Here is a 16,496-nt window from a genome sequence, read left to right as displayed (position 1 = left end):
TAATTTCTAATCAAGGACAATTTAAAAATATGAAATAAATTTAAATCATCACAACCCTGGTTATCATACATTAAAAGTTAGATACATTTAACTTGAAATGCATGAAAAAACTATAATTATTTAATTCTGTTTGTACGAAAGGTGGCATGATTTAAATCACTTGATTCAAATAGACTTAAATCGTCTGATTTTTTTGAATGATTGATGCAAGTCAAAAATATCGTAAAATATAGATTATTAACATACTCGTGAGAATAAATTTATAAATTTTCTTCTTTTTTTTTGAAAGTTTGATATTAAACATTTTATCTAGAAAATTAACGTAAGGGGAATATAAGTAAATTGTTATTTGATGAGCAACGTAAACATAAGATAGCTTGACTAAATGTGGATAAAAATAACAAGAAACTAAATGTGTAATAAATTTTCTTTAGTTGTACGTAAAAGAATAAGCTGTTCAACAGACTTAGATAAAATGAAAAACTTTCTGCTAACACAAAATTTCAATCAAAAAACTTTCAGCAAGCAAGTTATTGACTTTTGTAATTAGTACTACCTAGCATACAAGTCTGTAATACGTTTTCTAATGAAATCCATAATGAAATTTTTTTCTAAATTACAATATTCAGAAAGAATATTTTTGCATCTATGAAAGCATTATGAATTGACAAAACGGTGTCAAGCTTTCTCTGAAAGAATGATTGATGTTTATGAGAAATCAGAACAGCAGGGTTACCACAGAAAAAAATGAACAAAATAGTTACTTTAAATAGCTTAGAGGATGAAAACAATTGCCGAAACTTATGAAAATATTTGCTGAAATAAGAAGATAAAAATTTCAATAGTATAACTTAAATTGTATTAACTGACTTAATTGTCATATACCATGACCCATTTAGTCAAGTTGGTGGCCAATATGATAATTTTTATATAAACTTTAGTGTTCTAACAATAAATTTTTATATCAAAAAAATTTATATATTTGCAGAAAATTAAATTGATTTACTTACTAGAATTAATTCCAAAAAAAATTTTTCATTACAAAAAAACATATTTTTTCTAAAACATTTTCCCTTTTATTTGATTTGGCAAATATATATATTTTTAGGAAAGTGGTTACTCGAATTCAAAATTCATGCATCGTAATATCGTACAAAAAATTGGGTTTTTTAAAATCATGCAGAATTTCGTAGCAAAAACTGTTAAAAAGCGCCCGAGAAACAAAATAGACTTACAATGGAATCTGTGCAAATTTAACGCATTAAAAAGTGATGACTCAAATTTGCAATTCAAAATTTTCCCCATGGGCCGTAGGTTGTCNTTCTAACAATAAATTTTTATATCAAAAAAATTTATATATTTGCAGAAAATTAAATTGATTTACTTACTAGAATTAATTCCAAAAAAAATTTTTCATTACAAAAAAACATATTTTTTCTAAAACATTTTCCCTTTTATTTGATTTGGCAAATATATATATATATATATTTTTAGGAAAGTGGTTACTCAAATTCAAAATTCATGCATCGCAATATCGTACAAAAAATTTGGTTTTTTAAAATCATGCAGAATTTTGTAGCAAAAACTGTTAAAAAGCGACCGAGGAACAAAATAGACTTACAATGGAATCTGTGCAAATTTAACGCATTAAAAAGTGATGGCTCAAATTTGAAATTCAAAATTTTCCCCATGGACCGTAGGTTGTCAACCCAATTTATGCTTAAAAAAATCTCTAGGAGTACAGAAACTTTTTCCAATAGTTTCCTTTTCCTGAAAATAGTTGCCTTTTTTTTTTTAAGCTTTTTCAGGCAAAAAAAGCTGCCATAGTCGTCTCAGGCCAAAAATAGTTCCAAATAGTTGCATTTTAGTCGCTTGTAGCAACCCTGGAACAGGTATACCATCTGTGATCGCTGATACCCTGCTTTAAAGAACAGAGGAAGCAATTCAAGCAAATAGGCATAATAGATTTGCATAAAAACATAACGGAAATATCTATAACAACTCTTTAAGAAGCACTGACCTTAGGGCACGGGAAATAATATGCACAGGTTCCAAATATGTTAACGGTTGAACACAAAAGCAGAGGATGAGCTGAGTTTCTCAATCAATTTGTAACAGGCAATGGTTTATGGAAATAGGTTTATGAAACAGTCCTAGCAACATTTGAACAACAATGCAATGAGGCCATACCAATTCCCCAAGAAATTCATAAAAAAAAAATTTGGCTTCTACTTTCTGGGACAGACAATGCATTCTTCTAGTTGACTTCATGCCTCAAGGGACCACAAGTAATGCATATTGTGAGATACACATCTTATACAGGTAATTCAAAACAAATAGTACTACTTAAAAGAAAAGTTTCAAATAGAAAGCTTTAGATCACCCGCCATACAGCCTGGACCTTGCACCCAGAGACCTTCCCCAATTCCTTTACCTGAAAAACATTCTGCAGGAAAAAACTTTCACACTGATGATGAGATTAAAACCGAAATTGAAATGTGGTTTGTGCAACAGGATGCTAAATTCTTTGACAGTGAAATACAAAAGCATGAGCCCAGACTAAATTATTAGACAATGGCGGCAACTAAGTCAAAAAACAAGGCATGTACCATTTAAACTTGATTTAATCAAATCAATTTTCCTCTCCATTAAAATTTTGCAGCATTGCACCTTTACTTTTCAAAAATGCCTTGTGTATAAATCTTTCATTTATTAAAAGAAAATTAAAGAGGTGAAAGAAATTAAAATTTGATACAAATACAACTTTAAAAATCGAAAAAAAACATGATTATTATACTCATCTCATTCAAAAAAAAAATTCTTACCTGTTTTGATTCCCATAATAGCCAGCAGCGAAATATTCTGAAGGACCAGTCCATTCTTTTGGCATTCTTATCACCTGGAACATAAACATACAAATAAGAAATAAAATTTTATACAAAAAATAACTATTTCATTCAATACTATAACATAAATTAGTAGCCCAAAACTTTTTCCTCAAATGGGTAAAGAAAATATTTTTCGGCTACCAGCAGCTGCAATGAATTCAATTTTTGAATTGAGTAATAACTTAATTCAGGGTGCATAGCCAGATTTTTCAACAAAAAATAAGCACCTTTTAAGTACTTTTGAAGCATTCATAAATATTTTTAATAACTTTCCAAAAAAAATTAGGATCTGTGCAGTAACAGTCTATCGTTTAAAGTTCTTAATTTATAAACATAAAATCAATAAAATTCAAAAACGTTACATAATCATGATAAAATAACTAGTTTCTGATAAATATTGCTGAAAAAATTGTGAAAATCATTTATTTTTTAAATTAAGAACGACAATCAACACAAAGAAAAAATCTCTTTTTTCTCTTTACTTTTCTTTTTTTTATATCTAAGTGCTTTTTACAAACCAAGGACCTTTAAGGGGTTTTAAAAAACGTAAATAAAAAACAAGCACCTTCGAGCACTTTTTAAAAACGCTATGCACCCTGTAATTATTCCTTTGAGTAAGTAAGACAATATTAAATGCCTTAAAATCAGTTAGCATTTTGCGTAGAAAAAACTTATTTCTTTCAGGACACTGGAAGAAACTTGATAAAACCAGAAGAAACTTGACAAAATGGAAGAAATTAAAAAGAACCAATGCAATCAAATTTAATACAGTACCAAAAAGGGAAAAGTTTTGCATATCAAGCCTTATGAAAAAAATTTATTCCCTATTTTTTATTTTATTTCTATGAAAAATTTTATACAAATCACATAATTCAAAAGTCAATTTGAGTATTCATACCTAAAAGTATTTGACCATAAGTTATACCATAAGTTACCATTTAGGACATATTAAATTACAGTTTATGTGTTTTTCAACTTTAATTAACCTTTTGTTTGTCTGGTATGAAAAGCAGGGTTCATGATTTTTTTTATTCTTAAAAAAAAAATCAAAATAATCAGATTTTTTTATTTAAATCAGATTTTTTTTGTTATATTTGAATACACTGTAAGAACTTGACTTAAAAATTAAAAAAACTTAATAAATGCTTAATCAAAATTAAATTCATATTAAAACTATATTATAACAATATTTCAGAAACTCTAAGTTACTAAAATAATTTTTTATTACAATTATATAGCTTAGCTTTGAATGCATAGCAAGCATTTTGAAACAAATGCATGATTGAAATTTAGACTAAATGAAATAGAATGAAATGCACTATAGAAGGAAAAAAATATCTGAATTCATCAGCATTTTTTTTTCTTTTTTTTTCTTCTATTTTTTGCATATTAGGGTAATTTTTTTTTTAATTTTTATATAACCTCAAGCTTTAGAAATATACATTTTCCACCAATAAAATATAATGTAGATTTTAATTTTTCAATCAAAAGGTAGAATTTTAATTAACATTATTTGCATTTTTTTTTTTAAAATTCATGTTTATAAATTACTTTCTACAGCTATGCCAGTTTATATTAAGACAGCCTTAAATGTTTACTTTAATCTGTACTTTCAATCTCAAGAATCAAAAAAGATTTTAAAAAATGTAATTTCAAATGTGTTGGAAACACCAAGCAAGAAAGTAATTTCGTTAACTGAAATTAATTAATGCAGCAATTTATTTAAAATAAATTTTAAAAGGAAGAAAAGAAAATAATAAAAGTATCAATTATTTAAAACACTGTTTTTTAACTTCTAAATTCAATATATATATATATATTTAAAAAAATCAGTTGATTTAAATTTTAAATCAACAAACCCTGATAAAAAGTGGAGCAGAATGACAGGTTTCACCAGACTAAATGCTGTAAGTGAAGGAATGAAATTAGAGTCTAAAACAGCTATAAAAAAATTTTATGCTACTTGTATACTATGTATAAAATGGTCAATATTTAGCCTCTTGCCCTCTAACCAAGTTATACGGAGAAAAAAACTACAAAATCAGTAAGAAAATTTTATAACTAGTTCTCAAATTAATTTAAAATATCTTGAAAAATTATACCAAAATAGTAACAAGGAAATTCCAAATAAACAGAGGTAATAAATAAAGATGTCAAAATATTTTTTTAAACCCAAAGTATCTTTTAATTGGTAGGTTAAACCCAAAGTATGTTTGAATTGTATGTTAAATGTTTATTAAAATTTTTAGAATTGAGGATGTACCGTTTATCCCAATATATAATTTGACCCCTCCCTATATTCATAACCAGAGATCAAATTTCTGTACGAGTCGAACGCTGAAAAAAAATTATGTATATAAAACTTTCTAAAAAGAAAAACATTAACAAAAAGTTAATTTTCTTTGGTTAAAAACATTTCACATTGTTCTCTCGATATTTGCCATCTAATAAGGATGATAGGAGATGCCTCTTCAAATAAAGATACGATGCTAAACATGAGGCAACATGTGCTAAATCTTTTAATAAAAGTGGACCAGGATATACGGTAAGTAATTCATATACAGTACCAAATATGATAAATTAATTTCCATGGAAAAGCAAAAATTTGCTGCAGAAATAAAGAAAACTTCAGTTGTTTATTTAAAAATATTACATAACTTTACTATTTAATTTTAAGAATTATTCTTATTACACAATCAGAAATAATTAAGTCAAAATAAATTTTTCTCCAGACCCCTTCTTAAAATGTTTGCGCATATGCGCCAGGAGGTAAAATTAAGACAAAATACGGCAATGCGGTGAGCATTGTAAATCACAATTGAACAGCTAACAGCACAGCAGCTAAATACTTAAAAATTAAGTTTTAGTTTTTAAGAATATTTAAGGTAGCCAAAAAATGTAAGAGGTGGAAAATCAAATCCTGAATTTTACTAAAAAGAAATATCTTTAAAAATTAATGAATTTTAAGTGCATTTTAAACATATAATTGGAAAATATAGAATTGGAAATGAAGACGTGTTTAGTTTCATTAACCACATTTATGCCCTTGGGCAACTATCCTCCTAAGTGTTCTTAATTTTCACATTTAATATAGTTTGTTTTCTGAGTTAAAACATCGTTCTCCCCCCTTCTTTGTAGCAAATTGTTAGAAGAAAATCATTATTTTATGACAATTTGTCTGTTTAAAAAAGAATAAAGTCGAATAACTTAATTTGTTTTAGAAAACTTCGTTTTATTTTTTTATTNTTTTTTTTTTTTTTTTTTTTTTTTTTTTTTTGTATAAAATACCATATCAATTTATTTGCAATTTTTTCCCCCAGAGTTTGAACAAATAAGTTAGTTTTACAATAACTTTATTTGTAGTCCAAAAATTTTTAAATTATACGACATATATCGATATCGTATATTTTTTGACACACAAGTTTTACATTCACAATTTTTTAAGTTGTATGACAATTAATTAAAAAATATATTGAATGCAGCAAATATAAATTTCCTTCCATACTGAACGTTCTACGTTTTCCACCCTGTTCTACGTTTTCGAATTTGCTTGAACTTGGTTACCAAAATTGATTTATCTAATTTTGTAAATTATACGACATACATCAATATGGTATATTTTTTGATACACAAGTTTTACAAACCAAATTTTTTAAAGTTATAAATTAAAAAATATATATTCAATGAAACAAAAAAAGAATTCCCTATCTACACTAAACGCTCTGTTCTGCGTTTTCTAATTTGCTCGAACTTGTTACCAAAATTGATTTTCTAAAAAGAGACGAATTCTCTTAACGAAAGATAAAAATGAGTAGAATTTTAGCTCGGTTTCAAGAAAGCGTTTATTCATTCCGTGCTTAAAATAGCTAAAAAGCTGTAAATGTAGGACATCGTGCATATGAAGTCGAAAACGGCACAATGGTTACAATGAAATGATGTAAACGAACGCTGAACTAGAAAATGATAGCTTGGATTAAACGGGGGGAAATTTTTTTTGTCATTGTTTTAGTCTTTTTTTCTTTCTGTTCTTTTTCCTACCCGCCACTGATTTCTTGCGGAAATATTGCGTTATCACCTCCGACATTCTCATCTACTGATCTTTGTTATTAACTTCTTAAAAAACCCCTGCGGCGCAATGTACGTGTATGAATGATTTCGAGGCGTGCCTTGTGGAGTAGCAAATAAATGTCTGGCGCGCGTCTTCGAAGCAGATGATAAAGACAACGATATAAAAGGATCGATATTTTCTGCCACCACTTCTGGCTTTGCTTTTAACTGTGAATCGCGGATTACCGGGGAATATTTTAAAAAACTTGTCTTCTTACGCGCATGGAAGGAGATCGATAGAAAAAACGTGTGGGCGAAAAAGGGTAAGGGGGAGGTTTTCGACCCTCCCTTGGTATGGGGTCTTCTGCATGATTTGGGGGCGTCTCATTTTCACAAAAACCAGCGTCTCCATTTTTTTTTTAATTGAGGACTTACACTTATATTGTTAAATGTGTTGCTGCTAGGGTCACTCTTGGTCACGTGATCGAGTTTTGTTTTACCTTGGCGGGTCGGGTCATGTGACGAAGCATTTAAAATTAGTAGGTTCGGATGGATAACAAAGATCAATAGCCTGGAGCGGGGGCTCTCTTTGTTTCTTATTCTGCTGAAAGGAAGATACTGGGGTGGGGGGGGGAGAGAAGAGAAGAGAGGAAGGTAAAAAATATTCACTTGGCGGTAAGAAAATGAGAACTCTCAAGATGGCCGCCATTCAATTCACTTTCATCGCGTCTTTCATTAACTTGAATTTAATTTTTTTTATCAACTTCATGTCGCACAATTCCATGTAATTTTTTTTTATTTAATACATCTACGCATTCCGTTCAAGAGAAAGCTTAGCTTCGATACACAAGTTTAATTGCTGTCAGCATCTACAATTAAATGATTATGTGAGGCAAAACTAGCTGAGTCGCTTTATTTAATATTTTATTTTATAATCGTCGTTGAACAGCCGACCCAATATTTGGGTTTACGACTACTAATGTTCAGTATGGGAAGATCAAGTATTAGGAGAAATTTGCCTTCGTGGGGGACTTTTTGATGGAACTAACCCGCATTTGCGTTACATGGAGAGGAAGACCACGAGAACCTCCCACAGTTAGCCTGACGGCAAGGGGACTAACCCATGATCAGTCTACCACTGCGGATATTTCACGTCAGCACTGTGGTCGGTACAAGCCGGAATTCGTATCAATTAGCCATTGCCAGGATTCGAACCCGGTTCATCTCATTGGAAGGCGAGAACACAAATTTAAGAAGCGATAAAAATACGATAATAAAGCGCTAAGATAATACCCATCCGCCGCAAACCAATTCGCACTACCCAGTGCCTAGCCAATTTTCAGAAACTAGTGTCAAACCAATCATATTAAGATTTATTAAACTGAAACTATTCAGAAATAAATAGTTGTTGACATTCGCGTAGCCCATTTGTTTCATAATCATTGAAGATGAAATAACACTTCAAGGTGTCACTTCTAAGTTAGTTCGAAAATGAATTTTAGTTCAACGTTGGCAATAGAATAAAAAAAAATTATCCATTTATCAGGAAAAATTTAAGAACATAGTTCCCAATACTTTCTAGCAATTTCAACAATAATACAAGTAATAAGAACAATACGCTTTTTAGTTATAAAGAAAAGTTATTACTGACGTTATAAGTAAATCATTATTTTATTAAAAATACTTTAAAATACCCTGCGTTTAGCAGAAGTTACGTTAATAAATACCATATAAAATTCAAGTAAATCAGATGAAAAATAAAAGAATTATGCAGAGATCATTTTTAGAAAAAATTTGAGTCCGTTAACGGAGCCTTCACAAAATAGTTTATTGTTAAAAAGAACTCTTTATTTAAATAGAAGTAATCGAAGAATGGAACAAAACTTTTCTTTTAAAAAACGCTTCACAAAATCACGAATAGATTTTTCTTAAAAATAAAAAAACAAACGGACAAAAAGTTCAGAATAAACCTCTGTTAATAAGTTTTCATTTTTCTATCTCCATAGCATAGTCTTACTTCAATCATTCCACACACCACAATTTCTTACATAAACCCCTTAATATAGTTTAAAACTTGGTCAAGGTTTAAAACATACAGAATCTAAAAATAAATACACTATTTATATTTTTACTTATACTTCACAAATAAATTTACTTAGAGCTAGCCAGGGGTCTGTCCAGACATTTTGTGAAAGGTCCGTTTTTCGTGAAATTGTGAAAAAACTACTCACATTATTTCAACCAGGGTCCGCTTTTATGAATTTGTGCAAATAGGGTCCGTTATTGCAAAAAAAAAATTTTTTAAGGAGTTTTTAAATTGTAAAGACATACAAGATTATGCTCAACACTGTAAAATTATAATTAAAAAAATTAAATTTTAAAAAATAAACAACAATTGCTGCTTCTAAATTAGAGATGCAACATACAAATATTTGGTATTTAGCCTATACTGCTGAACGCAGAATATTAATTTCGGACGAATAATGGAAGAATCGTCTGCCGAAGACAAAACTTAATTCGTTTACATCCATCTTTCTTGTTTTCTGCCCTGGAAAGGGTTTATTCGATTAACAAAATAATAATGAAGATAAACAAATTTGTGAAGGGTCCGATTTTAAGAAAAATCATTTTGTGAAGGGTCCGTTTTTAAGTTAAAATATTTTGTGAAGGGTCCGTTTTTATGAAAAGATATTTTGTGAAGGGTCCGTTAACGGACCCAAATTTCTTCTAAACAGACCCCTGCTAACTATACCTTATAAAACATTTATTCGATAAAATAAAAAAAAGTTCCTTTGATTTTTATATTGTTTTGCATAAAAGCTAAAATAATACTCGACAGACTAAAATTAATCCATTTTCATAGCGTACCCGTAATAATCCGAGTAATGCATAAAATTTTTGCTGGTTACCCCGAAACCGGTAGAGTAAAAGAGTCAGTTTTCATCAGTTACCGGATACCCTAGAGACCCGGCAAAATTTAAGGGCCCAGAATTTCTCTACTCCTAATTCATAGTTAGTAAGATTTAAGCTATTAAATATGTATAATATTTTTAAGAAAAAAAATTAGGAAAAATTATAAGTTTCATTTAAATACATTCTAAAAGCAAATGCAAAATTTAGAAAAGCATTTTGCATAACATTTTTACTGCTTTTATAAGGGTTTGGGAATTTTTGTTTTTATTTATTTTGTTAGAACATTACTATAGTCGATGTACCGACCCTTTCCGTTCTAACGAAAATGGATATTCATAAAATCGTTATATAGTAATTGTACAAAAATGACATAAAAACTTTTGCTAATAACAAGACTTGACCAAATTAAAGAATCTAAGAGTTCTAAGCACTCTTCCAATCATTTGAGGAAAAATAATAGATATCAAAAACAGAAGGGGTATAGAAGAAGGAACATAGTTACATTTAAAAGCAAAATAAATTGATGAGCTACATTATTTACAAATCGCAAAATATTAATCATACATTTTACTTCCTTACTGTTATAAATAATTTTTTTGTTTGCTCAATTTAAATATATTTTTATTATAATTTAAAACAAAAAAAGAATTAAGCTTTTGCTATGACAAATAGAACGTATGACACTTATTTTCGAAGAGATTTTCGAGGGAATAAAAAAAAATTGAACTAAATTTCGGACGTTGTATTAGAATGAACTAGGGATGTACCAGGTACCCGGCCAAACGATTTTATTGGGTATCCCGAAAACACTCATTTAGGTTCTATAAAGTCTATTCAGGTTTATAGTAACATTACCATAACTTTTAGCACTTTTTTGCATCTATAAGGAAAGCTACAAGATCCTACAAATCATAAAAACAACATGCAAAACTGATCCAAAAGAATGCGTAATGAAAAATAACAAAATAAAAATACGACTACTGCTAATTTCTACTGGAGTCAATGATCGACTTCGATTACCAAACGGTATTTTTAAGTACACGATCGAATCTCAACTATCAACTTTTCGACCCGATCTTCAGCAATTGAAACCACTCAAAAAACCTGTTTTTGTGAGAATATGCACACAGTTCATAAAATAACAATCAAGCGTAAATTGCAGTCGTAAAAAAGGGAGCGACTAATACAATTTTCTAATGGGGTTAAATTTCTACCAATCACGTTATAAATTATTTAAATCCACAATTAAAATCACAATTTTAATCAAATTATTAAAAAAAAATATTTTTTAAATCATTAAGAGTAAAAAATGCGTAAATTGTAACACATTTTAATTTTTTTTTTGTATCATGTGTAAGTAAAAACAAAATTATTTTTTTCCATTTAAGAAAATATAGTTAAGTTCCTCAATATTACAATGGAATGTTACACATATTTAGTTATACAATTAAAGTTAGTAGTAAGATTGGGTCTAGGTTACTAGTGCAATTTAAATAATTATACTACCAGCCTACCCAGGGCCTAATTTAGAAACGATTATTGGGCGCATCTTTTTACCAAGACATGAAAGTGGTAAAAGTACGAAGAGTCTTAAAAGCAACTTTCAATTAAAATCATGAAAAAATAAATAAAAAAGAGCGTGAAACAATTTTTAACAAAAAGAAAATATTTAAATCATTGACATACATATTTTAAGTTTTTTTTTTTATTTTTTACATATATTTACATCTTAACAAACTGCTAACCTTAATAATGCATGTCTATCCATTTCAAGGTCCGCGAGCTGCAAAAGTATACAAAAGAGCACGAATGCGTACTAATACGAGAGTACCGAATTGACGTATACTTCAGGATACTACAGGTAAATCATAATACCTATTCGTCCTAGTACAACTAAAATACTTCAGGGGTCAATCCAGACTTTTAATGATTCTTTGACTGTGAAAAATTTATTCATACTTCTTGCGAATATAAAATTAGCGTAAAATCAGGTTCCTTCTGCTAAGTTTCTTTGTTTTTGTAAAAAAGTACATACTATTCTTGTGAATAAACACAAATATCGTGTTTTTCAAGGACTTCTACTTTTCAAATTCTGACTTAATGACGACTTCGGCTCTATTTTCAGAGTGACCGTATTTAAATAATGGCACTCTAACAGAGGAGGGAGGGGGCTCTTAAAATAGCAACAGTGTGTGACAAGGGTTTGTGTGATGGGATATTGTATAAATTAAGGAGACAAAAATTAGAATTTCTGAAGAATACCTGTACGCATGTTTATCATCGACTAATGGCACAGGGGATAGAGCGTTCGCCTTCCAATGTGGCGAACCGGGTTCGAACCCCAGCGATGGCCGTTCGATACGAATTCCGCATCCGGCTTGCACCAACCACAGTTGACGGATCATGGGTTGAGACCCCTTGCCGTCAGGCTGACCATGGGTGATTTTCTTCTCCATGTAAAGCAAATGTGGGTTAGTTCCATCAAAAAGTCTTCGACGAAGGCAAATTTCTCCCGATACTTTATCCAGGAGTTCCCTTGTCTTCTGGATTGGGTTCAAAATTACAAGGCTACGGAGTCGAACATTAGGAGTCAAAAACCCAAAAAATTGGGCCAGCTGTTCAGCGGCGGTTATGAAATAAAATGGAGAGTATCAAAAAGTGTGACATTACACGTATGGTTTAAAATTAAAACATTGAAAGTCATCAGATTAAAAGTATTTTTATAAAATCCTTTTTATTATTTATATATTATTAGTTTGAAATCTGTTTTACAAAATGTTTGTCTGAAAGCGTGACTTGTGACAGAGGAATAGGGATAGGATAAACTGTGACAAAGAGGAGGAAATAAAAAAAAAATTTAAAAAGGGAGCGATTTCAATTAAGGATAGCCCAAAGTAAAAACCTATTTTTGAAATAAAAAAAATTCTTATGAAGGGTCCGTTTTAAGATGATATAAATTGTTTTTTTAGACTCCGCTTTTACGATAAAATAATTTGTGAAGGACGTGTTTCTGTAACATTTCAATTTAAAGTCGCAGAGAAAAATCGAGATTACAAAGGAAACCCCGTACTCAATATCGACCAAAAACACCAATTCCTTCAGACTGAAAATATCGAAGTAATAAAGAATTTTTTTTTCGGCTAATAATTGTGACCTTGAAGTATTTACAATGATATAAGATATGCTACGTCAGCAAAGAAATAACAAAAAGAACATGAGATAAATTAACGACCTTGGGGGGTGCAAGCGTTTGGTTTACTCAGGCGGAGGTAGGAATCAGGACGGGTTTAATCACCTCATTCAGTTAATACAGATTTTATGGTGGCAACCGGAATTTAGATGGCTGTAGCAAAACAATAATTAAAATAAGTACAACAGTCGTTCATGAACTATATTGATATTATTTTTGAGAAAAAATCATTAATAATACTGCGTGATACAATGTGAAGAAATTTAAATGTACACGAAACTAACATCATACGCTATCAAGCTTTTTGCATTCGTATAATTTGACATATTCTCAAAACAGTGTTTTTCATATTTGGTTAAAATTATGATGAAATATACCACTATTATGCGATAAAATATAAAACCAGAAAAAAAATACTGTACATTTAAATCGATTTATGGTCGAGGAACCACGAATAATTATTTTAAAGTAATCCGAGTTCAGTTTAAGGGGTCTCGGGACAATGGACCACAGTTAATTTCGTACCCCGTAATGAAATAATAACATTTTAAGAAAAAGTTTCTAAAAATTAAGCTCTTTCAATGCATAGCTGCTTAATTAATAGATCTTATACATAAAAACGTATCATCAATAATTAATTTGTTTGTAGGTAGAGCAATTTTTCATAAATTAAATAAAACATAAAATTTGCTCCCACTATGAAAACGTTTCCTCAACAATCATATAAATTGGCAGGTATGTAAACCAGTACTAGTTACCAATCTTATAATGGACTAAGTTTGAAATGTTTTTAAAATATTTAAATACCTAGAAATTATTAATAAGATCTATATTGTTTATTGAGTCCATAAAACATGTGAACCCAAAAAATTATTTTCATAAAAGTTGACAGGGATTATTATTATATTTCAGTTGAAAAGAAATGAAATTAGAATAACTATATTTTATGGACATAAAACGAGGTAATTTTTAATCAGGTATTCTTGCTGATTGATAGGTAATAGAGGCTGTAATTTTACTTGTAAACAAAATTGTAGTTTGCACTAAAATATACTATACGTAATAAAATTTCTATAAAAAATTTTCGTCAGAAGTTGGGACTAAATCCAGTATTCTGAATAATATCGCGTAAATATGCTTAAAAAAAATAAATAAATAAAGCGGGATTTTCGAATTCAAAAAAAAAAAAAAAAAAGGGAGGTTTTGCCAACCTTACAACTAATATAGTCACCGCTGCCCAATGATTTTGTTAATATATTCGCACTATTATAATAAGCCTTGATTTTCTTATTTAAGCAGTCATAAACTACAAACGCAATCGCGAAAAATCCTACTTGCTAATATAGGCGTATGGTAAAAAAAAAAAAAAATAATAAGAGAGCACGTGTTTTTCTTCTTCTGTTTAATTATTCTTTTACTCGCAAATTTATTTTTTACAATATATATAGTGAAATTAAAACTCTAGTCTAGACGAAATACACAAAGAAAATTTTATAAACGTTTTAAAAGTTTAGAAATAATTTTCGGTATTTAACAGAAGAGTTAATAACTAGTATATTGGTAATTATTAAAAACATTCGTGGAATTTGACGGATTCTTTATGTCCACCGAGCATATTGTGAAACAACGGTAAGTCTGAATTTTGATGTTTTATTTTCATAAAATCAAAAAAAGCCATGGCACAAAATTTCTTATTTATAACCTACTTCCTATAAAGGTTAAGATTGTTGTATAGTGCGCGCACATAAATAAACTGACCACCAAGAATAACTTTCTATCTAATAGGATCGGTTCTCCACGTTCTAGGAATCAATTTTAAAAGGTTTGAGGGGGTGATGTGACCTTAAATATGCTAATTAATTAGTGCATACGATATTTTAAGTCACGAAATCAGCCACAAAAACGTACTTTCTCAGAAAATATACAAATTTTTCAGTGGAACCGGATTTCAGATCTACAAAATATCGAGGAGTAGCCGCAATCTGGGAAACATGGTTCCCGTAGTTTGGTCAGGACAGCGATCAAAAGTTTGGATATCCCTTACTGCTAATTTTACTCCTTGGGTATTGAAATGTTTTTGCACATGATTATGAAATTCGTTTATGCAAAGATAATTCTAAGCAAAAACTTTTAGTAAATATTTATTATTAATTTATTTAATAATGATCTAAAAGTTTTAAACTGTAAGGTTACATATATACTTTTTACATAATTTAATAAAAAATGCAATTTTACATGCCAAAATACAAATTTTGAGTGAAATCGGTCGAAAAGCTCTTAAAAAATTAAATTTTTAAAAAAATTGCATTTTTAAAATTTGATTTTTTTCTCCTCGATCAATTTCGCTCAAATTTTGCATTTTGGCACTGTAATTTTGTATTACATAGATATATTTTCATTCTTAAAAATGATGTACAAAATTTTATGCATAGCAATTCGATTATTAATAAATAAACAAAAAAAATTACTAAAAGAATATTTTTGGCATGAAATTATCTTTGGATAAGTAAATTTTATAATTTGTTCAAAAAGTTTTCAAATCGCTTAAAAAGTTCACATGATATGGCTTAATATACAAAAAGTAAAATTAGCATTAAGGGGTGAAAACTTTGAACCGCTCTCCGGACCAAACTATTGGGACCATATTATCCATATTGCGGCTACAACCAATATTTAGGGGTCAGAAATCCGACTCCATCGATAAAAAAGGTATGTTTATTCAAAGAAAGTACGGTTTTGTGTCAGATTTCGTATCTTAAAATATCGTCTGCACTAATTAATTAGCATATTTGAGGTCACCTCTCTTGAACCATTAAGTTTGAAATCCGATCATTAGATCAAAGATGTTAAGAATATTAAACATAAGTATTCTATCAAATTATATCTAGAAATTTATACTCGGAACAAATCAGAATATAAACTTAGAATTCCAAATAATATTCCGGAAGCTGTGTAATACTAAAAAACAAAAATAAGTTAAAATTATACAAAAAAAGTTTGACAGTTACAAAAAGTAAACAGTGTCTTTCAAAATTATTACACAATGTTAATAGAAAAGGATTGTAATTAAAAAAATATATATTTTGCATAAATTAAACTAGTTAACTAGTTACTACAATTTTCTATTAACATTGAAATCGCTAAATTAATAATCCAAAAAATCAATAACAAAAAATTATTACATAGTTTTTAAGATAACACTACATGAAAGTGATAAACATCGAATTATTTCGTGAAATTATTGATCAACGATCGAGAGTTGCTAATTATTTATAAAATTAGTCTTTTTGGGACTTACAAAAATAATAATAGTAAATAAATAAAATATCGTTTAAATTTCAAAACTAAAGCTTTACTTTTTTTACTATCTAGTCAAATAAATAAATAAATAGACTTCTAAACGGTCAAATATTTTAAATAATAATAAATAAAAAAATTAAAAAATATAAAATAAATTT

The 16,496-nt window shown here is 29.0% G+C and overlaps 1 protein-coding gene across 8 annotated transcripts in view; it reads right to left on the bottom strand.

The window, feature by feature from the left end:
- Positions 1-16,496, bottom strand: part of LOC107448853 (transcriptional repressor p66 alpha) — a 49,042-nt gene that overhangs the window by 14,443 nt on the left and 18,103 nt on the right. For 6 of the 8 annotated variants that reach the window (XM_043046074.2, XM_043046080.2, XM_043046077.2 and 3 more), the window contains exon 2: positions 2,826-2,899. In XM_043046074.2, the coding sequence (XP_042902008.1) occupies positions 2,826-2,890 (65 nt within the window). In that variant the 5' untranslated portion in view covers positions 2,891-2,899. Of the gene's footprint in view, positions 1-2,825; positions 2,900-4,747; positions 4,794-16,496 lie in introns of those variants that run through there. The other 2 variants (XM_071186505.1, XM_043046075.2) reach the window with 2 other exon arrangements.

This window comes from Parasteatoda tepidariorum, chromosome 10 (genome assembly GCF_043381705.1).
Source record: "Parasteatoda tepidariorum isolate YZ-2023 chromosome 10, CAS_Ptep_4.0, whole genome shotgun sequence".
NCBI lineage: Eukaryota > Metazoa > Arthropoda > Arachnida > Araneae > Theridiidae > Parasteatoda > Parasteatoda tepidariorum.
This window is presented reverse-complemented; position numbering and strand designations above follow the sequence as displayed.